The sequence below is a fragment of the Lissotriton helveticus genome, chromosome 5_1 (genome assembly GCF_964261635.1).
Source record: "Lissotriton helveticus chromosome 5_1, aLisHel1.1, whole genome shotgun sequence".
NCBI lineage: Eukaryota > Metazoa > Chordata > Amphibia > Caudata > Salamandridae > Lissotriton > Lissotriton helveticus.
The window spans coordinates 1,366,130,767-1,366,154,790 of NC_136065.1; the positions used below are offsets into that span (position 1 = coordinate 1,366,130,767).

A 24,024-nucleotide genomic window follows, 5' to 3' on the forward strand; every position below is an offset into this window, starting at 1 on the left:
CCTTTACAAAATAAAGATACGAGAAAATGGACCAGCTGTGCACAGCTGCCCAATGCCAAGGCATGTATTACTTTAAAATGTGTTAATGCAGTTGCTGAAAGCGCATCTACAAGCCAGGCGCTTTATCACCGAAGCCCGTTGCAATGCAAGACATGCAAGCTATTCTCCAGTGTTACAACTGCACATCTGGGGCGCCAGGCACTAGCTCCTAGGTGCTTTATCACTGAAGCCCGTTGCAATGCAAGACATGCAAGCTATTCTCCAGTGTTACAACTGCACATCTGGGGCGCCAGGCACTAGCTCCTAGGTGCTTTATCACCGAAGTACGTTGCAATGCAAGACGTGCAAGCTATTCTCCAGTGTTACAACTGTGCACATCTGGGGCGCCAGGCACTAGCTCCTAGGTGCTTTATCACCGAAGTCCGTTGCAATGCAAGACGTGCATGCCGTGCTCAAGTAGGAGCCCCTTTCCTGCCAAATTAAACGGTTTACATCTGTGCACATCTGGGGAGCACAATCAGTGCAGGCCTCTGGGACACAAATGCACCCTGCACTCCGAAGCTGTGCGCGCGGCCGCACGCTGCACGTCCACCCGAGAGAAAGGTGAACTTTAAAAGGGAAACGTGTGAGAAGGGTACCTGCGCCTCGCGTTGGTCTCTCTGAGAAGGCGTAGTACACAACTGAGACAAGCGCCTACCTCCCTTACCTTTTTACGTGTTGTCATATTTGTAGGCGCTTATCACGCTTGCGTTCTTGTCCCAGAAAGCATTCATAGAGGCTAGATGGTGATGTTTATTTTCGTTATTCAAAAAAATTTACTTGTCAGCGATGACGTTTGGAAATAGGAGGGAATGGGTCTGATACTCTCCGTCATGTGCTTTATACAAACGTGTTTTATAAGTAACCTTGCCTGCGGGGCTTATGTGGTTTCTATTTGGTGGTGGCCATCATAAGGTCAGTCAAAATGTCTCGGGATGCTCATATAGGTTGATCGCTACAGATCGTATAAAAACTGACTGACCGAAGGTGACCATAGCTGGTGAAGCCATCAATCTGGTCTTATAAATAAACTCGGTATCTTGAAGACATACTGGCACCACTGCCAAAATGAAAGATGCTGGCTGTGATCACATGGAAAGGGAACCCAGGGAAGTCCAATGCACAGAAAAAATTACCATCTTAAAAATGTGGTTGTAACCCGCAAGTTCCACCATGAAGAATATACATTTCTGCGATTGGCATGTTTGTGTAATAACGAAACTTGGTTTAAAAAATGTGTACTAAAATTAGTATTTACCGTTTTTTCTCAGATCTATAAACAAGCGCTCGTCAAAACAACCTCAATGTACTATTTAGTTAACAGTGGAGCATTGCAGCAGCGTGGCTACTGTAGAGAGACGGGAGTCCTATTTGTCCACTTCAGAGCCGGATGTGTAGTCTGTAATCTGAAAATTTAAATAGCAGAACAGCAAAGCAGTGTACTCATTTAGCTGCCCGCGCGCCTCGCTTCCTCTCAGAGCTGCAATTCGGGTCCGTATTTGTTTATATTAATTAAGTTAATTGGAAAGTGATGTGCTTCACATGTGGTGAATTGCGAAACATCCAGCCTGTGAATTGGAGCCTGCTGGCTCGTTTCCCAGTGATATCCGTTCATCCCGGGGTGCTGCAACCAGACTAGTCCCGGGCCAATCATTTCTTTTTCTGGTACGTCGAGCAACAAAACATCCCTGGCAAAAACAGTACACCTTCTGGAAGCATCAAGGGAGGAATTAACCAGGAAAGTAGATGTATGCAGGTTTGGAGTATGAGTGTTCAGTGGAAAGGATTTTACTTTTTCAAAAACCCAACTTCCTCTATGTATGAAGGTTTTGCTTTTAGCAGAAATGCCAGGATGATACTAAATTATAGATATTTTATATCGGCTGTGGTACTCCTTTCTTCAACCCTTAGAAGGATGAATAGCGGCGTTGGCCCTACTGGGCCACGATTCTGTGCTCCGAGTATTGCACACTGACCTCCATAGCGCGCGCTCTCAACCCACTGAGCCTCTTGCTAGAAAATCGGGTCCCATTGTCTTTTTGCTGCTACAACCCGTTCTCCAGGGATTGTGCATGAGTTTGTGAAGCGTAATGAAAAATAAACGATAATCGGTTACTTGATAGGCTCAAACTAATGTTTTATTCAAAGGCAGGGTGGAAAAATGAAATTAAATCACATGAAGTGAAATTTAACGAATGTGAACTTCTGACTGCAGTTAGTGATATTACGCAAACCTTTGGCTGATCAGCGATGCAGAGATAATATTGTGCATTGTACGTCTAGGGTCTTGCGAGACATTAAGCTATTAGCATTGTAAATGACTGCCATTTATTTATTGGTTTTCAAAAACAACACATAAATGAAAAATTTGTCATTTACAATGCCAATAGCTCTAACTTTTACAAAGGCGAAACCGTTGCATTGTAAATGCTTGTTGTAAAATATTAGCAAGTTGTGATAATTAAAATAAAAGGCCATTCAATACCATGAAGCAGAATCAAATGTATTTTAGGTTCCTTAATGGGAATCTTACTTAATAATGAGAAAGCATATTGCTGTTTGTTATGATGACCTCCAATAAATTAATGAAAATATGGAAGAAATGATACTCGAAGATCATCAAACCGAAACATCTACACAATTGGACATTAGGAGGGGTCTTGTATTAGAATATGTACAAAAAAGAATTCTACAAAAATATCCTCTGCAGAATTTTGTCTACCTCTATATTAAAGTAAGAATATTGTGGGGTAATTGTAAATCTGTGCTTGACAATATATATTATTGTTATTTTTGGCATGTTAATATTGAAAACTCAATATGTAGATAGCTCACCAACACTTTTCCAAGGGCGGTGTAATCACCTTAAATCTTCTGTAAATACCACCTTCCCAGATGCTTGTATTTATTGCCTTGCCAGTAAACTACAATGCCCACAAAGTTTCATACTAATAATGTGAGAAATGGTCAATGGAAAGTTTATTTGTTTCTGTGGCACCTACCTAATGAATGGAAGGCATGCCTGGTGGACTTATCTTGATTCTGTGTACATTATCTATGATTTGCTACCTTGGAATTATCCCTGGATAAATTAGAATAACTCCTTTTGTGACTTGCATGACATTGCCATTGTATTATCCTGAATGTTAGCTAGAGGAAGATGAAAGCAATAAACCTAAGCTAGGATGCAATGGAGGAGCTCAGACGTTTCTAGAACAGCCATGTTTCAGTTGAAAGTAACTGTAGGCAGTAGTATACCATTTTAAAATTCTGATTATATAGTAATCGTAAAGTTCTAGAGCGTAAGCTAATTTGGATCAAAAAAGGGAATTGCTTCCTTTGCCTGGTCCAAACTATCAAAGGTATGTTTGCCCACAACCAGCTTACAAATCATCAGTGACAAAATCAGCAATGCACCAGAGACAGGTGCCAGAAGGGCTAGGGCACGGTTCAAAACCTCGTGGCCTTCTGGCAAAGCAATTTGCAATACATTTCCTGACATGCATACTTGAACTACACCACCCAGCTAATGCTCACATTGGGTTGTATAATCATAATAATTACCACAAAAAACCAACATAAAAGCGTCATTTGCCATGCTGCTTTACCCCAGCGTTTCTCTGACTGAAAAGTTTGCTTGCAACCTTAAGTGAAAGGCAGTCACTGAATGTTTGCCTGTCTCTTGTTCAATTGTTTTCTGGAATTTTGTAGATTGCCTCTCCATCTTCAGAAATCTAAATATTGATACTCCTATTTGTGATTCAATGGTAGATTATTTTCCTACCAGGGTTCAAATTGTCAGGGACCACTTACAAGTGCTTTAAGGACTTCCCGACAAAATGTTAAGTTCTGTGGCCTGACCATTTTACTCTCAATGTGACCTCTTCCCCCTTTTGTCCACTTGCTGCCAATTACTTCGCAATCAAACTCTTGGACCCATCTTACTATTGACATTCTTAAGCCATGTTTTTGATATCCTCATGCTATAGAAAGAAGGGTGTATTGAAGAAACCTCTAGAACTGGGTATAATCAGAGCCACTGGAATTATGCAATTTTGAGGCAGCGCTGTTTTGTCCATAATCATAGATTTGAAGTATTTGCCTCATAATTCACCACCTGTAACATAATCTGCAGAATGTAGCCAAAAAAAGTGAATTAAAGGATACTAAAAATGTTGCAACATGTTCCCTCACAGTGGGAGACCGTTCACAAAGTTGACTCGTCTTTCATTTACTTATTGCTGTATTTGGTTGTCAAACTGGTACTAACGGTGAGAAATATTTTCTCTGACAATGTTACTGTAGGAGATGTAGGTAAGTGTAATAAAACACGATTGGAGCCGAGAGAAGTTATCTTTAGGTTTATTCACGGAAGGCGGTAACAATGTATAAGGAGATCCAAGATTGTAATGCCTCACCAACTGCCAATCCACTATACATATTTTTATATATATATATATATTTGTGTGTGTGTGTGTATATATATATATATATATATATATATATATATATATATATATATATATTCCCACAGCCCTTGAACAACCACCACCCCCAACACAAGCATCGCTCGTTGAGATAGCAAGCATCTTCTGAAATAGGCTGTAGCATGACAGGGTTGTCCCACTTACAACTATTAGATATACAAACGTAAACAAGATGCACAAGCGTTACAGAAGTCACTCTCACACGTTTAACAGTTACCATGAATAAAAGTGACACGATAATACGGTCATTAAATGTGCTGCATTTTGCCAAATCATTTGCCTTTTCTAGCCACATAAATTGATCAACCCTGTTGCATCATTTGCTCCTCTCCAGTGTCATTCCAGTGCCACTGGGTTTAAGTGAGATTTCTTTTTTAACCTGCAGAGTTCTACACAGCTTTAACATGCTTACTGGGTATCTGCCAGGCGCCCAGACAATTGAGAAAAGCTTGCACGTTTCGTTATAGTCCATGTCTGTTAACATTGTATTGTGCTCAGAGACTTTCTACTTTTTTGCAGTCTGTAATATTGTAAAATGTTATGTTGCTGATACATACTGCATATGTCCACTGACTGTTCTGCGACCAATCAGGACTACAGTCATGGCTAAATATGTAATGCACATTTTGTTCACCCGTGTTTCTTCTTTCAGCCGTCGGTGAGGAAGACTCACTGCAGTGGCAGAAAACATAAGGAAAACGTGAAGGATTACTACCAGAAATGGATGGAGGAGCAAGCACAGAGCCTTATTGATAAAACAAGTAAGATCCAGTTTGCCCACTCCCTGATACACCAGAGATGGTAATGGTTGTATCCTCCACATCTAACCCCCTAAGAAGGAAAACATGCCTTTATCTTTAACTTGATGTGGACTGAACAGGTGTTTTAGGGAGCAGATTGGGGCTCCTTCATACTGCAGTCTTGAACTAATCATGGCCTTCTTGCACAGCTTAATTAATAAATAGGCCACGGGTGGTTAGAAGTGGAAGAATGACTTGGCGACTCTCTGCTTTGTACTAGCAAATCGCTGTTTTCCCCACTGGAAATAAATGCATCCATTACTGGAAGTGTACTAATTTGATTGATCCATACTAGCTAATGTGAACATTGAGACTTGTCTGATACAGGTCGATAACTTGCACAGCTTGTATCACCTGATTTTTTGGTGATTCAATATCACTGTACAAATTTTTTTTTTTTGCAGAGTTTTATATAGCGCGAACTAGAACCGAACCGAATCAGTTATCAGAGCGCTTTACATAGCACCAGTTACGTTACATTAGGACACACTTTCATTTTTAGGCACGCGAGATTAACTGATTTGCCCAGAATCACAGGGGGTTTTTGGCGTCGTTACCGAGACTCGAACCCAGATCCCGAGGTCGAGCGCCTTAGCCGTAAGGCAATTTATCTCTCTTCCTCTGGTTAGATATCTAGGTGTCTAGTTTCTCCCAACTAGTAAATCAGAATGTCATAATCCGTACATACTGATTTTAATTTGCTATTCATTACCATTGAGAGGGAGGGGAATCCTGCTCAGTCAGAGGCTTCACCTCTGTTAGACATGGCTCTTGCTCCCACACTCAAAAATGTTAATAGCATATTTTCATAATACTGTGGACCGTAGATAAAAACGTGACTGGACCTGCATTAGAAATGCACTTATGGTTTCTTGCTCATAACTTTCGCACTAATTGTCGAACCTGCATGGCAGGTGGAAGGCGCTTGGTCTGTCTAGCTCATGTTGTGCTTAGTGTATTTTCTCCAGAAGAGCTTTAATCATTCTTGTTGTTTGCATTATACAAAGGTGCTGGTTGTGCTTCAGATAAAATAAATTGTACGGTCTGAATCTTGTTGAAAGGTTGTACATTACAACTCCCTTCTAGCGTCTTCAGAATGGTGGCTATTCAGTTTCTTTTATTTCAAGATTTATGTCTTGTCATTTGGCACACGGGGCTGTGGAATCTTGACAGGGCCAAACATAGGGTAGGTGCCCCAGAGAATTACTGTGTACCTAGAATGCCCTAAAGCAAGAATCTCCTGTACAACTGTGACATCCTTTGTAAAGTGTGTGTGTGGGGGGGGGGGGGGGGGATCAAATAGTAAACCGGGTTCACGATTAAAGGAGAGTGCACATTGAGACTATCCCTAAAGACACATTGTATACCGGGACTTAACATTTTAGTGTAATACATCTGTGGTTATTTTAACCTAACTCTCCAAACAAATTCTGTTCAATTGACAGTGATATCTTACTGGAAGGCGAAGGCTCCATATCTCTTTGCGACCCAGATGGGAATCTGCAGTGTAGGGAGGCCCTCAACTGTGCTTTCTGCATCAAGATTCTGGCTTTTTAAATGTAATCTTACCACTGCAGAAAGCAATTTACCTCTGACCTTTTTTTTAATGCTAAATTTTTAAGAACCTTTCCATCATCACATGTCCGAAACTGGGGAACTGGAGGGTGTGTTTGTTGCATTCCGTGGTACAGCGTGACAATTCTCACCAAAGCTTTGGCTTGACGTAAACATAGTGTTTCGTCTTGGAGAACTAAGACAAATGGGCATCTCAAGGTGGAAATTCATTTGCAGTTGTATGCTCCAAAGCATGGAGCCTTCATCCTAGCAATGTGCACTCTGTTGGATCTGAAACAACTTTAAAAAATTAACTGAAAACATGGCTCTTCAGAGCTGCAGACTCGCATTGTAGTTTGTTCATTTAACTCTTCTAGCCTTTTCTCTGGAACCTGTAATAGCTTTGCATAGCACCAGGATGCTCTCGTTTGAGTGAGTTTGTGCTCCATAAATACTCCTCATATATCCACTAGGTGGTCTACCTGTGAAACTTTTGCACCTCGGGATATCTCTCCCTCAAACTGCTTCTCTGCAAGGAGAGTTTAGTGTTGCCTATTCCAGTTGTCAAAATCTCTTGCTGATAAATGGAAGCATTCTAGTAGATTTAGTATATCCAAGCCTGGCCACATCATGCTATTCCACCTCTCCCTACGTTTGCAAATCATTAAGCTGTCCTTTTGCTAGCAGACCTCTCATTCGAACTAGAAGTGTATTGTTTATCCTGGAGAGAGTTTACTGTTGCTTAACTTTAATTTCATAGTCGAACAATGAAGTAAAACCACATAGTTGACCTGAAGGAAGTTTATATTTTAATAATAATCTTGTATATTGATTTCTACTGCAAATAACTATGCCGTAGAACTGCACTAAGCAGTTATCGGCATTTCACAACATCACATTGTCCCCATAATACTGTACATATGAGTGGGCTTACAGGATTTAGAACTTGCGTCCTACACGATGTTAAGTGTAGTGAATGCTTTTTCTGCGATACCACCCCTTACTTGACTGGCCACCGGTAAGTTTTTTTGCTGTTTTAAGAGCTACAGGACTATTTCAGAAGAATGATTCCGCAAAAAAAACACCTGAAGCCCAATAAGACGACACACACCTTTTTTCCTTCACAGTTTGCTCTCCAGTTATGGAAGCAGCTCTGTTAAAGTGTATTCATGCAGAGCCTGGGCCCCATCTGTGGAATTTCATAAATGTCCAATTTGTATTGCTTTGCATGGTGGTTTGCATTTTATTTTTATTTAACTTGTAAGGCGCACAGCTACCCGCAGTGGGTTTCCCGGCACCAAGGGACAGATTAAAAGGAAGAAAAGAGAACAACCATAGATCATTGCCAAAAGAGCCATGTCTTGAGTCCTTTGCGGAAGCAAAGATAGGTGGTTTCGGTTTTCAGTGCAGTGGGCAAAGTATTCCAAAACTTAGGGCCTAAGTGGGAGAATGAGCAGCCGCCCATTTTCACCAGTCTAAATCTAGGAATTACAAAATCACCTTTACAGGAAGATCTGAGAGAACGAGTGGGGTGATAAGCTTGGATGAGTTCTTGTAGGTAAGTGGGAGCCGTGCCTTGTTTGATCTTGAATATATAGCTGAGAGCCTTACACTTAATTCTGCTGGCGATCCTGAGCCAGTGGAGGTCACGAAGTGACTGGGAAATGGGGACTCTCCGCTGAACATGGCATAAGTCGTGCAGCCGCATTCTGCACAACCTGAAGCTTTCTAAGAGTTACTTGATCAGCTCCTAAATAAAGAACGTTACCGTAATCCAGGCGTGAAACAACTAAGGCCTGGACGACCGTCCTCTGTGTGGAAACGGGCAACATCCAAATAATTTTGTGGAGCCATCTTAAAATAGTAAAGCAAGTAAGGCCACTTTTACTACTTACTGCCTCATAGGGAGATTCTCATCAATGAGAAATCCAAGGTTGCGAACCTGGGCAACAGGTTGGGGGAAAGAAGCCATTTCCTTAGGCGAATGTTGAGGGCCCCATGAGACCTTAATCTGTCCCTGTTTAAGAGCTGAAATGCTGTCCTCTCCCACAGTAGAAAGAGAAAAAATAATTTGAGTATCATCAGCGTACGAAAATAAAGTAAGACCGGCTTTCTCCACAATAGTGGCCAGGGGTCTAACGTAGATATTAAAAAGTAGAGGACTCAGGATAGATCCCTGAGGCACTCCGTACACTGAAGAACACATTTTGGAAGAGGCTTTCGCAGAAAAGGCCTGGAAGGTACGGCCATTTAGGAAGGAGGCAAGCCAAGCCAAGGCAGGACCCTCAGAGACCGAAGAGATGCGAGAAGGATGGAATGAGACACAGTATCAAAAGCCGCACTCAGATTGAGTAATATGAGTGCAGATGTCTCTCCGCGATCAATACAGTGACGCAGTCTCTTGGTGACTCCAAGAAGCGTCGTTTCAGTGGAGTGATTGACCCTGAAACCTGATTGAGAAGGATGTAAGAAGCCCAAACTTTCCACAAAATGAGTAAGCTGGTTATTAATATGTCTTTCCAAAATCTTGGAGAGAATAGGTAGCTGAGAGATATGCCTATAATTTGATATTTTAGAGGGGTCAGCTCCAACCTTTTTTAAGAGTGGAATGATCATTGCATTTTTCCACTCGGGTGGAACAAGAGCATCTCTCAATGAAGAGTTAAGAAGCTCCTTCAACACAATAAGGGAGTCAGGGCCAAGTTGCCTCCATTTTAATCAGCAGAGGGTCGCAAGGGGAGCCTGATTTAATACTTGCCAGACAAAGAGAAAAAGTTGTCATCAAACGGTAGCCAGCCAACAAGTTTGACTGCAGAATCAGGCCCGCTTCTATAAATGGTCAGGGAGCAGAACAGATTCCACCGGGAGGGGGGGACCCAAAGAATCATAGATAAGCTCAACCTTTGCTATGAAAAACTCTGCAATAGAGTCTCATTGCGCCTCATCTAGAATCGGTGGAGTAGGGACAGTGTCAGAGCATGTCAACTTCTTTACCACCGAGAAGAGCGAACAGCAACAGTAAGCCAGTTCGAAACAGCAGAATCGAGCAAAGGCAATGGCAAACTGGTGTCCGGCAAGTTCTTGGATAGAAGAGCATTAAAAACCTCAATGTTAAGTTTGCCCCAACGTCTAAAACTCTCGTGCGTGTTTGCACAGACTTTGTTCTCAGCCCCCGGGAGCGTCAGATTGAACCGCAAAGTGGTCAGACCAATCCGGGGGGAGAGCAAAAGGACTACAATTAAACGGGAGATTGGAGAGAATAGGATCCAGCAGATGCCCTGGCGCATGTGTAGGTCCCGAATTGCATAAGAAAATATTGAGGGCTTTTAAGTCGGACAGAAAAGTTTGACTAATGTTACATTGAGAATTATCTAAATGCAAATTAAGGTCCCCAAGAATAGTAAAATTAGCCGCTTTTAGCAGGAGGGGGAATGGAATCGGAAAAAGAGGCGACCCATGTGCCAGGATTTCCTGGGGGGGGGGGGGTATATCAAGAGGCCGGACAGGGTCAGCAGCGGATTAACCCCTTCGAGGCGGATGACGAGCTCAGCTCGTCATGAGTTACGCCTCTCGTACACTCATGAACCGCGGGTTTTTTAAAAACCCAGCGCGCAGCGGGAAAACCGCTAGCGCGCTTGCGGTTAACAGCAAGTTTAAACAGAGCAGCTTTATATCCCTGGAGGGGCAGAGTTTCAAGTTTGCAGCTATGAATAGCCTTAAATTACTGCGATGCCGCCTCCTTTCCCAATATCTCTGTCCTTTCTAACCATGACATAATCAGGGGGAAGGGCCACAGCAACATCAGGCCCTGGACTGGCATGCAGCCAGGTTTCAGTAAGAAACTGAGCATCCGGTTTCTCCGAGTTAAGAAAATCGAAGATATTATTTTTATGTTTAGAGAGGGGCCTGCAATTAATGCTCCAAAAACGGAAATAGCAGAAAGCAGGAGTCGGAGTTTTTAGACTTGTTCTAGTCAGGTGGCTTGCTACCCCCATCAACTTACTGCTAAACATCCTTCCTAGCGAGAATCCCCAGCAAGGGCATTTAAAGCCATGCATGGGAGAAACACATATCTTACATTGAGAGGATGGCTTGTGTCTGAGAAGCTTTAAATCGGTAGAAGTATAACTAAAACCTAAAACCATTGATGTTACTTGTTTCTTTAGTTTATTTCTCTTGATTTTTCACTTCAATGAAATCTAAATTAGTGCTTTTCTGGCAATGGATTCTTGACTTGTCATTTGGAACCAGTTGTTCCTCTGTAGCACTAGACTATCTTTATATTTGATATAAGCAAAACAATGGCCCTGGACTATCGATTCGATTGACTTAATCAACAAAACGTTTATAAATTAGGAATGCGATTCAATCTGCATTTGTGAAATCAAGCTACATGGGAGAAAAGATTGTTGAAATGAGCAATGAACACCATAACCACATTTCGAATTTGTATTTATCAAAAAACAAACGAACACAATTATTTACAATGTCAAAAATTCTACTAATACACGGCGCAAAGACTAGAAGAGTTCTAGTCAAGAATAAGAAAAAGGGGTGCTCAAGTGAAGAGAAGGAAACACAGAGGCAATTATAAAGTACAATTCAAATATTTACAAAAAACAACAAACAAGCGTTGTTATTTCCGCTAGTTGAACAAGCCTGTCCAAACTATTCAGGGGGACAACCGGGGGGCAATATGGGGTACAGGCACATAAATAAAAAGTGTCGACGTTTCGACCCTAATGCTCTAGGGATTTTTACTTCCTCGGCTGCGGGTCTTCATCAGGACGTAGGGAAAAGGGGGGAAAAGAACTGGCCGTGATCACACTTGCTGTCTGGATCAGCCACCTAGGGTATGAGAGTGGGGTAGGTTTTAAAAGGTGTTCATTTTAATTGGGTTTAATCTCATATGGGTTAATGGGTACATTACCAATGCAGCTAGTCAGGTGCGACTCCCTCCAAGCTGGCTGGGATTCACCTGTCAGGTAAATACAAAGGTGGGACATAAGTAAGAGCCCTTCTCCCGAGGGCTACAAACTGTTGTCTACATAGTCCACCTCTAATGGTACATACACTCACCTAGTTATTGTTCCAATGATCCTATATCGAATTTGGCTTGTAATGTAAAAGTAGGACCTGTGGGGGACGAACGGAGTAGTATTAATCTCAACAATGGCGGCCCACAATGTACTTAAGGCCTTCAGGTAATGGCAAAGTACACTTACCGATATCATGTGGATCAGAAATGTCCTACCGGCGCCTCCAGGGCACTCCGGTAATGTGAAAAAATATATTTGGCCGCCGCTTGTGTTGATAATTACAGACACATGGCGCAGAATTGAAAATGCCACTTATTTGTTCCCAGGGGGCAGATATCGGCGTTACCTAATAGGGAAAACAAAGGCAGAGAAGTTCGGTTAGATACTTCTTCTGTCCGCGTGGATTGAATTGAATATTGTCTAATAAATAAAAGGTAAGGGTCGGCCCTACGGATATGTCGTACCTTCGTTTCGTGAGTCGGTGGTTCAATAACTGCGGGCAAAAGTCACCGTCAGAGTTCCCAGAAAGAGAAGAAACGTCAGGCCACGGATCTTACTTCTGTGTTCTGCATGCGGTCACATGGGGTACATCTCCGCCAATAGGACCCGACCGTGTCAGCATGCGGTCACATGGGGTGCCTCTCCGCCAATTAGACCAGGTCGTGTCCGAATCTCGACACAAAAAAAGGACTGAGATGGATAGTATGATAAAACAGGGGGTACTCGGTTTCATCGATAAGGAAACAGGACTACTCAGACTATTGTACCAGAATGATGGGTACATACCTCTGATTGGGTTACTAGCAATTTTAAACAGCGTATGGGGATACAATTTATCACAATTAATGTTTGCAAATTATCAATTGACATATCTAGAAATATGTTGATCTACATTTGTTTTTCAGTAGTACCACGACTATCCCAGTTGTTTGGTATGTTTTTTGGACATTTAACACAAAAATATTCACAAATTGAATGACATTGTGATACAGTACAAAAACGGACATATATGACAAGGAAATTCATTTTCTATATAATTGAAACCATTACAATTGAGTTACTGTTCAGTACAATGGTATCTATAGGTCAGATGATCAAGATATATAGTCAGGTCGGTTATCAACCATTTCTGATGGATACCATTTGTCTCAGGACCTCTTCCCGGTCATTGAGGCCACGGTTCACTGTATCAAATAGGTGCATCCACCGACATTCTCGAGTGCTTAAAAGTTTTGCATAATTGCCACCACGGGGATTTTTTATAACTTTCTCTATTATCCACCATGTGAAACTTTCAGGTTGGTGGTTAAATTGCAAAAAGTGATCCACTAGTGGTGCACCTGGTACCTTGCAGCGTATTTTGCTGCAATGCTGTAATATGCGTGTTTTTGTTTTCTGGGTGGTTTGTCCAATATACATGAAGCCACATGGGCACAATATGGCGTAGATAACGCCCATCGTGTTACAATTGGTATGTTGTTGGAAAGTGTGGGTGTAGTTGTTATAGGTACACATTTTCCTTTCAGATACCATTTTGCATGCCTTGCAACTTCCGCATTTGAAATGACCAGACACAAGAGGGATGTTCCATAATGATGTTTGGTTGTCGGTCTTATTTTGTGTCAGCATAGAATGTACCACAAAATCTTTGACACTTCTGCCTTTCCGAAAGGCGTGCATCGGTGGTTCAATTATGCCTATCTCTTCCGCTACTAGGTGCCAGTGTGTGTTGATGGATTGTTTGATCTCTGAGCTACGTGTATTAAAGGTGGTAACACAAATGAGTCTGTTGTCCGTTTTGTCTGATCTTGGTTTGGGTTGCAACGGAGACTCTCTGTTGTTGAACCATGCTCGTTTACGAGCTTTTTTGGTCATACTTCTGGGGTAACCTCGTTCGATTAACCTTTTCATTAGGACGTCAGATTCCCTGAAATAGTCAGATTTTTTGTGCAGTTACGCCTCAACCTCAGGAACTGCCCGAATGGTAGGTTATCCCTGAGGTTGCGGGGTGGTGGCTGGAATATCTAAGGAGTGTGTTCTTTTCAGTGGGTTTTCTGAAAAGTGTGGTGTATAGAACACCATCCTCCTCCTTTATGGTTAGGTCAAGGAAATTGATAGAGTTGTTACTGTTCTCGATGGTAAATTGTATGTTTTTGTCCCTTTCGTTTAGCCAAGTGTGGAAGAGCATTAGCTCATCCACCGTGCCTCGCCAGATAAGGAGCACGTCGTCTATGTATCGACGCCATTCTACAGTCTTAGTTCTGTAGGGATTATTATCATTTAGAATCCATGTGTGTTCAAAGGCGTCCATAAAGATAATTGCTAGATTGGGAGCAAAGCTTGCCCCCATCGCTACTCCACTTGTTTGTTCATAAAATTTACCCTCAAAGACAAAGTAATTTCTTCTCATTGCTATTTCCAAGATTGACAAAATGAAATTAGTTGGTACCCTATGTGGACGTGTTCTACTTTCCAATGCCATTTCGATCGTGGTCATCGCAGCTAGTTGTGGAATGCTTGTGTACAAGGACGAAATGTCCATGGTCACAAGTAATTCTCGAGCTGGATCAAAAGGCTTACCATCTATGAGTTGGATTACTTGCATAGTATCTCGTAGGTAGCAGGTGGTTGATTCGGCAATAGGCTTTAAAAAGATGTCTATAAATTTGCATAGTGGTTCCAAAACTGACCCACACCCTGAAATGATTGGCCTCCCTGGTGGTACAACTGGGTTCTTGTGTATTTTGGGTACTGTGTATATCGTCGGGACTCTGGGGTATGCATTATTTAGGTATTCATATTCTGATTTGGTAATTATCCCATCCTGCAGGGCTTTGTCAGTTACTCCTCTAATCAGTATGGCTATTTCATTAGTGGGGTCTTTCGGAAGTTTCCTATAGTTACCCTCTTTGGATAGTTGAGAAAGAATCTCTGCCTTATAGGTGTCTCTTCCCTGGATTACTATAGCCCCACCCTTGTCCGCGGGCTTGATCACTATTTCATGGTTGTTATTTAGGCTGGTTAGTGCCCGCCGTTCAGTCTTAGAGATGTTATATTTGACATATTTCTTGTCCTTAAGTAAATTCGTGACGTCCCCCAACACCATTTGTTCATATGCCAAGATCCTTGGTGGCATCATGTGTGTTGGCGGGGTAAAAGTAGATGGGGGTCTCAGTCCAGTGCTACTTGTTATGTTAGTGTGGGGGTATTTTGTTGAAATGGTATTTCAAACGGACCTTCCGGAAGAATTGGAAGAGTTCCAATTTCAAATTGAAGCTGTTGGGTAGGTTGGTAGGGACAAATGACAGCCCTTTTTCCAACACTTGTTGTTCCTCATGTGTGAGATTGTAGTTCGATAGATTAACTAAAGGCGTGTTTTGTGTGGGTATTGTGTTCCTATCTACCATCTGTAATGTTGTGAGCGAGTTCGTATGTCGCCATGGGATTCCTGTCCAAAATGTACTTGCTTCCCTCTCCCTCGGTTCCAAGTTTGTTGTCCCCTGTTCTGTTTCCATGGTGCTCGACCACGACCCCCGGGGCGTCCCCAGGGGCGTCCCCGCCCTCGTTGGTCTGTCCATGTGTCCTGTTCTAAAAAAGGCTGGTCCCCTTCTTGTCCCGCAGTACTAGTAGATGGTTGGTCTGTCTCGGAACCACTGCTGACTGAGGAATTAGAAAAAGTGTTATATCTGCGGTATCCCCCTCTACCTCTGGTTGTATATGTGCCTCTTGTTTCTTGGTTGTAGTATCCCTCGGTTAAATAAGGATAAACCTTCTTTTTGTCAAATACCTTTATGTCATTAGCTAGTTTATCCAACTTGAAGGTTTGTGTATATGTATCAAATTCTTTTAGAGTTTTATCTAATTTATCCAAGGTTTCCTTAGCGTTTTTTAGGGCCGTGTCTTCAGTAATCTCCCTCCTTAGGTCAGCTATTTCTTTAATCAACCTTGTAACCTCTTCCAATGCGGTTTCAACCCCAAGCACCATCCAGTGCCTGGAGCAATTGTTTGATATAAAGCTGAATTTCCCTTTGAATACCGGATTGTCCACAAATATTGCAGGTTCGTTCCGGACCTGGAGACCCACTGGAATTACGTTGGCCTGAAGGTATTGAGCCAATGTATGTCCGTGGAGTCTGGTTCTTACAAGTTTTTTTTCCAGTCGTTCCAACTTATTAATTTTGTCACTTAGTGTTGGGTCTATTAAAACTGACTGGCCTACCTAGGAAGCTGCCCCCTCCCTGTTCGCCAATCAGATTTTTAATATAATCTTCGCTGTATGTTAGGGTTTCATTGTCAACCATGTCTTTAAGTTGACTATGAATTTCTTCACTTTCAAAAGAATATTAATACATGAAATATACAACAACATATATGATACAAAACAATTGACACGTCACAAATTACAACCCTCGCAGGAGTCCCTGCACAAGAGACCATTAAATCAATGGGGTATCACCCACAAAATCCAAGGACCTGGGTATAAATGATATAAGCAAAACAATGGCCCTGGACTATCGATTCGATTGACTTAATCAACAAAACGTTTATAAATTAGGAATGCGATTCAATCTGCATTTGTGAAATCAAGCTACATGGGAGAAAAGATTGTTGAAATGAGCAATGAACACCATAACCACATTTCGAATTTGTATTTATCAAAAAACAAACTAACACAATTATTTACAATGTCAAAAATTCTACTAATACACGGCGCAAAGACTAGAAGAGTTCTAGTCGAATAAGAAAAAGGGGTGCTCAAGTGAAGAGAAGGAAACACAGAGGCAATTATAAAGTACAATTCAAATATTTACAAAAAACAACAAACAAGCGGTGTTATTTCCGCTAGTTGAACAAGCCTGTCCAAACTATTCAGGGGGACAACCGGGGGGCAATATGGGGTACAGGCACATAAATAAAAAGTGTCGACGTTTCGACCCTAATGCTCTAGGGATTTTTACTTCCTCGGCTGCGGGTCTTCATCAGGACGTAGGGAAAAGGGGGGGAAAGGACTGGCCGTGATCACACTTGCTGTCTGGATCAGCCACCTAGGGTATGAGAGTGGGGTAGGTTTTAAAAGGTGTTCATTTTAATTGGGTTTAATCTCATATGGGTTAATGGGTACATTACCAATGCAGCTAGTCAGGTGCGACTCCCTCCAAGCTGGCTGGGATTCACCTGTCAGGTAAATACAAAGGGGGGACATAAGTAAGCGCCCTTCTCCCGAGGGCTACAAACTGTTGTCTACATAGTCCACCTCTAATGGTACATACACTCACCTAGTTATTGTTCCAATGATCCTATATCGAATTTGGCTTGTAATGTAAAAGTAGGACCTGTGGGGGACGTTCGTCATTAGGGTCGAAACGTCAACACTTTTTATTTATGTGCCTGTACCCCATATTGCCCCCCGGTTGTCCCCCTGAATAGTTTGGACCGGCTTGTTCAACTAGCGGAAATAACACCGCTTGTTTGTTGTTTTTTGTAAATATTTGAATTGTACTTTATAATTGCCTCTGTGTTTCCTTCTCTTCACTTGAGCACCCCTTTTTCTTATTCTTGACTAGAACTCTTCTAGTCTTTGCGCCGTGTATTAGTAGCATTTTTGACATTGTAAATAATTGTGTTCGTTTGTTTTTTGATAAATACAAATTCGAAATGTGGTTATGGTGTTCATTGCTCATTTCAACAATCTTTTCTCCCATGTAGCTTGATTTCACAAATGCAGATTGAATCGCATTCCTAATTTATAAACGTTTTGTTGATCGAATCGATAGTCCAGGGCCATTGTTTTGCTTATATCATTTATACCCAGGTCCTTGGATTTTGTGGGTGATACCCCATTGATTTAATTATCTTTATATTTGGGTTTTAGGGAGAGAAGTGGGGAGTCCAGTATTCGAGGTACCCGTAGTTGCTATTCTCCTGATTTTGTTTTAAGCATTACATACCAATTTAAAAGGACTTCAATGCACACATTGCAATATTCCCTGCTTTAAAACCGGAACATTCGACTTTCCTACCCCTACATGTTTCTGTATACAGTGATGTGTTAGAGGGTAAAATACTGTATTATTGTGTTGGACTTTGATTGGTCCTCATGTTTGTATTGGAACAAATATTGGCAGGCAAATAGTTCTCACCTTGGGGACAGAGGATGCAGATGGGAGAAGGCAACCCGAAGGGGGAAGGTGGGGTGGGATGAGAGGCAACGGACGAGAGATCAGCGTGGAGTGGTTTTGGGAGTAAGCATCAGGGGAGTACACACGGGTAAGCACAACACGAAGAAATGGCGTGGGGTAGCACTCAGGCTACAGAGCACAGGGTGAGGGAACTGCACACCGGAAATTGCTGGAAAACACATACACTCCCATGGATCGCTCTTCAAAAGACAAAAGTAGTGCTTGAAAAGCAAGCAGAGGAAGCAGATGCAAGCAAATTAAGCGAGGTTACAAGCTATGCTCCATTGTAGGGTCAAACACAGGGTTTACCAGCTGGGATACGAATAAGAAGTAGGGAAATGAGTGACCGAATAGCCAACCAATTGTAAGCAATGGGCAGGTTCAAGTCTCCTGTATGTTTTTGGTAAGCCCACAATGTCTCAACAGACAGTGCACATGCTGCCCTGGCTTGTAGGCTCTACCTTAAAAGTGATATGATTTGTATTTCTTAAAAGTAGGAATCAAAAGCATGCTTTGACAGAGTTAACTACATGGACAGGGAGTTGGGAGGACAGCTAGTTGGAAGGAGGTAGAAGAGATCATGACTGACTGGTGTGCTCAGGAATGCATTTGTCATTGTGGTTCAGTTAACAAAAAAGTCACAGTTTTTGTTGAGTAAAAGATGCTACCAAGTAGTTCTGTAGTTGGGATGTGTATTAGCGATAACTCAGGTGATCAAGCTTGTACTGGCTTCAGTTCAGGATTCTGTTTGCTTTTCTGTGCACTGTTACCTTATTTGCTTTGTTTTCTCGATCTTCAGCCGCTGCCTTCCAACAAGGAAAGATCCCACCTACTCCCTTCGCCGCTCCTCCGCCAGCAGGAAGTATTATACCACCACCACCAAATCTTCGAGAGTTTCCAGGTTTGGTTATGTTCATCTTGCCATATTACTTACTCCACCACTAATATGTTTTAATGAGACTTGTAAATGTGAATTCATGCAGATTTTTCTGATGTGATTGTAGTTCTATTTTGGGCCTGAGGTTCAGGGCAAATGTCTGCCAAAAATTGTAGAAGTAATTGAAATTCATACTTCAGTGTACTTGCCAACTGATTGTAGATTCTCTCTGAATCTGTGGCACTCAGTCTTACTCTCCAGTGCAGCCTTTTGGCATTGCACTTCTCTCTTGGATAGTAAAAATGTCTGACACTTGGCTCTGTAGTCCTAAGCAAATTGGAATGCACTAGTTCTTCTCTTACCAAGACTTTTTTTCAGCAATACAAGCCTAGCTGTTTGAATTCTTATATTTATACTGCTATTTTGTTTTGCCAGGTGGGCCTCCACGGCCTGGGATGATGCCAGCACCCCCGATGGCAGGTCCTCCAATGATGCCAATGATGGGGCCGCCTCCGCATGGGATGATGCAGGTCGGACCTGGTAAGTCATGATCACATTTTATCAAATAGTTCTACAAGGAATTAAACAATGTTTAAAAAAATAATCTTATTTAATCTTTTGAAAAGGGAAAGCTGCTTCAAAATGAGGGTGCTTTGTTTTCAGATTAGCCTTTAGCTGTACATGGTTCATGAAATATAGAATTATAAATGGGTAACAGTTTTTAATGGTGATATTTTTCACCAAAAGGTTCTGTCAAATAGGCAACAAAAGGAAATCCTTAGTTTTCTGTTTTCACTTGAAACCCGAGGTGAAAAACATCTTCCATAATTCCCTTTTTACCCATGTTTAACTTTATGTATAGCCCCCAAAATCATCTTTCCCTGCCTCAGACTTCTACGCAGGGCAGAGAAGTAAGGGAGGCGCCATACATAATCTGGCTTCTGCTCACTGTCCAGATGTGAAGGTGTGCTTTCCTTGATCAATCCCCACCTCCTTTCCCCCTTCCTGGAGATGAGTTTCTGCTTTCAGGGAAAGCAGACCACCAGTACTGCACGGACAGGCTCTCAGAGAGGCCTGGCAACACGGCCTGGAAAGCCATTATATTTACAACAAGGGGTGGTGATGGACAGAGTCTCTGAATTAAGCAGAATACTCTCACCCAGTCAAGAGATCAGGGCTAGATCCAACACCGTTTTTTAGCTCATTGCACCACCCCAGTTTCAGAACCTGGCTGTATGCAAATTAGTCTGTCCCTGGCCCAGTGCATCATGGGAACAGGGCAGACCAGACTACAAAAGCCAATTCTTACACTGGGAAGGAAACAAGCTTCCGGGGACCGGTTTCTGGCATTTCAGCCGTCTTCGGCCCGGCTTGCTTGAATCCTGATGGTGCAATGAGCAAGGGACTCACATCTGAGTATACCCTTCCACGCTTACGGTGGACAAAAATACGGTGATGGATCAAGCCCTGATCTGTTGACTGGGTAGGAGTGTTCTGATTAACTCAGATACTCTGTCCATCACCACCCCATTTTTGTAAATTATTTTGGCCACCATGAGTGTGGAAGGGTATGCTCAGACATGAGTCCCTTGCTCATTGCACCATCAGGATTCAAGCAAGCCGGGCCGAAGACGGCTGTAATGCCAGAAACCGGTCCCCGGAAGCTTGTTTCCTTTCCAGTGAAGAATTGGCTTGGTAGTTTGGTCTGCCCTGTTCCCATGATGCACTGGGCCAGGGACAGACTAATTTGCATATAGCCAGGTTCTGAACTGGGATGGTGCAGTGAGCTAAAAAACGGTGATGGATCAAGCCCTGATCTGTTGACTGGGTAGGAGTGTTCTGAATAACTCAGATACTCTGTCCATCACCACCCCCTTTTTGGAAAGCCATTATGGCATAGCGACAGGGGGTAACCGCTTTTGTTGTAAACTGTTAGGTCATAGCAGTGAAAATACCATATTTTGAATCTGGTGGAAACAATACAGGCTTCCTATGGAAGCCATGCATAACACATTGCATTATAGATGGCTAGAAGTGAATTACAGGGATGTTTTTCACCGAAGGGTTCAGAGTGACCTGAAATAGACCACAAAAGCAATGCTTGAGCTGTCTATATGTATGTCCCTTCAAACATCTGCCCCTGCTTTTGCTGCTATGTGGTGGCAGTAGGGGAAACCATACATAACAAAACCTCTGTTATGTATCTCTGTCCCAAAAGTAAAAAAAAACCTTGACCAGCCCTTTCCACATTCAGTGCCTCCCTCCCCCCTCCTGCAGATGTGCTTTCAGTTAATGCAGGCAAGCAGAGCTACACTGACATACTCTTAGGAAGGCCGTTGACCTAGCCGTGGGTAACTGGTTTTGTTATCAACTGTTGCTATGTATAAGCACTCCTCCCCTTTTTGTGGAAAGATCCTAGATATATACGCTGGAGTCTCAGCATACCCGCTGAGAGAGTTCACAGTGCCAAGGGAGCCACTCGCAATGGAGGTATTGTATGGCACCCCTTGCCAAAGCACTCCCTCTCCACTTTTTGGGGAAGGATCCAGTGAAGTAGGCCTTGGAGTCTCAGAGACCCCTCTGAGAGAGTCCACTGCACTTAGGGAGCCTCTCGCAACAGAGATGGGGAAATGATACCCCTCCCCCCTGGTGCACAGCTTACTGGACTTTGGGTGCAGCTTTGACTCGCCTCCCGGTTTGTGTCCCCGTCACCCTCCCCCTCCTCTTGCCTTGCCGTGTCTCTAATCCTCCCCTCCTCTTACATTCCTCCACTCTGTCTACTTCCCCTGCTCCTACCCCCCCCATTCCCCGGAATATCTCCCCTTGCCAGCTTTTCCCCCTACCTATATGTTACTTTTTGTTTGTCTCAACCTTACTTGTAACTAAAGTTGCCATGCTCCAATAACTGTGTAACCTTTGTAAAGCTGTAACCTGCAATTTATTGTCTGATACCCATGTAAAGCGCTCTGATACCTCCGGGTCTAGCCAGTGCTATATAAAACCTTTTAAATAAAATAGCAGTGGGTTATTAGATTTAGAAACTAAAATAAACACTAGAGGCTCACGACAGGAGCCATACATAACGGCATCAACCACCTTTCATTTTACCATCATCCTTCTATTTTTAGGATTGTCTGAACTAAAGAGTCTTTCCTAAATATTTCAATGAACCTTTAGAACTCTGCAGAGAATTAGTTCACGGTCTAATACTTCAGACCATGAACAGCTACCCTCTCTCAATTGACAACTGACACAAAGCTCCCTAATTATTCATATCTTTGTGACTGACACAGAATGACAGCACCTCTTGTGATCCTGGTACTTTTGATAATTAATCACTTGATATAACTTACTTTATTCAACCGCTGTGAACTGTTGCTGGGTAAGGAGCAGCCCAGCTATTAACATCGTGAAATTTAAGCCAGGGCAAATATAGTTTGTCCATATATTACCAGTTATTTTAACCTGTCTTTTAGTGTGATTCGGCTTGCTGTGAATGTTTTCTTTTGTATCACCTCCTGTTACAATCACTTAGATGAGCGCTTGACTCCATTGTCTATAAGGAGTCTTTCTGGAGTTACGTGACATGTTGATTATAATCCACATTTTCTCTAAAGCTCGTCTGCCTTTAAAATAATCAGGGTTGCAACACACTCCCAGTTCTGGTGCTCTCAGGTGACTACTGGACACCAGAATATTTCTTATTCTGCACATTGCATGTAAGTCATACTAATTTTGTGTTCTCTTTCTCACTTCGGGACCAGGAATGCGGCCGCCAATGGGAGGGCACATGCAGATGATACCAGGCCCTCATATGATGCGTCCTCCTTCACGGCCTATGATGCTTCAAGCCAGACCGGGAATGGCCAGACCCGACAGATAAAGTCACAGACAAAGTTCCATCTCATTTCGGTTTTCGTTTGCTGTCATCGCTGCAAGATAACTTCTTGACAGGAGAGTTTGTCACAGTTAAGAACTTCTCGGAGAGCTGTGGAACTGATGTATGATGGCAAGTTTTGCCCCTCATCTGTACAACCGCTCTTGCGTCTTGAAGTGAATTGCCACAGAGTGAAGTTGGTGGAAGCCACCTACATCTTGCCACCTCTTCCTACATCTTGCTCCAACAGTTTTTTTAACAGGTGTTTAATTTACATTGTCCTAATGTTTTAGTATTTTTTTTTATTCAAGTTGATGCATTTTCCAATTTTTTTGCAACGATGAAAGGCATTTGTTTTGAACTATGGCCTTGATTAGATATGTTTTTTAAAAATAAAAACACCTTTAATAATGTTGTTGCTCTGGTGGGGTTGGAAACAATTTTTTTGTATTGACTGTGCATTCTCTTCCATGTTGTATTCTATATAAGACATCAATTAGAAGCTGGAGTACACTGATATATGAAGACAAAAGTATTCCAGTGTACGATGTTGGGGTGTCATGAATTAAAATCTTTATTAATCATGAGATTGAGATTGTCACCTCAAGTATCCATACCAGGGAGCTGTGCTCAGCTTCAAGTTCAAGAGATTCTATTTGTGTTTTCACTCCTTAAGGTAATTAGAATCACACAATGTCCTTCTCGTCTGCAGAGAAAAGGATGCCCTTGTCTTACTTGTCCTGTATATGGAGTGCTTTTACAGACTGCATGGTCTCTGGTGAAATCTTGTGATTTTAAGATTGTTTCTTTTAATGATAAATTCGTCTTGGGCTATGTCCCACACAGTCAAATGAATGCTTATCATACTGGTGTATTTACCAAAACTACCTGCATTTTGAAAAAGCTTCGAAATTACCCCAGAGTCTGGTCAAAACCTCTCAAAAGCATGCACATTCTTTTTAGAGTACACATCTTTCCATATTTCAGCACCTACATCCTGAGACTGCACATTTAAAAAGGAATTACATTTTCCCGAGGGAATAACTACCTCCACCACAGAATTAATGTTCAAGAGGGAAAATTTGAGGTATATAAATTATTTGAGAGGGTACGTTAAAGGATCATTAGTTGCTGTCTGTAGAGCCTGGCACATCAGAAATTTTTCGTTGCTC

General features: G+C 42.3%; 1 protein-coding gene across 2 annotated transcripts in view; it reads left to right on the forward strand.

The window, feature by feature from the left end:
• The window catches only part of SNRPC (small nuclear ribonucleoprotein polypeptide C), a 38,849-nt gene extending 15,582 nt beyond the window's left edge, over positions 1-23,267 (forward strand). Inside the window, exons 3-6 of one of the 2 annotated variants that reach the window (XM_078644267.1) lie at positions 5,179-5,287; positions 18,898-18,999; positions 19,411-19,514; positions 22,733-23,267. In XM_078644267.1, coding sequence (XP_078500393.1) covers positions 5,179-5,287; positions 18,898-18,999; positions 19,411-19,514; positions 22,733-22,858 — 441 coding nt within the window. In that variant the 3' untranslated portion in view covers positions 22,859-23,267. Of the gene's footprint in view, positions 1-5,178; positions 5,288-18,897; positions 19,000-19,410; positions 19,516-22,732 lie in introns of both variants that reach the window. The other variant, XM_078644268.1, reaches the window with a different exon arrangement.
• Positions 23,268-24,024: the final 757 nt, after the last annotated feature.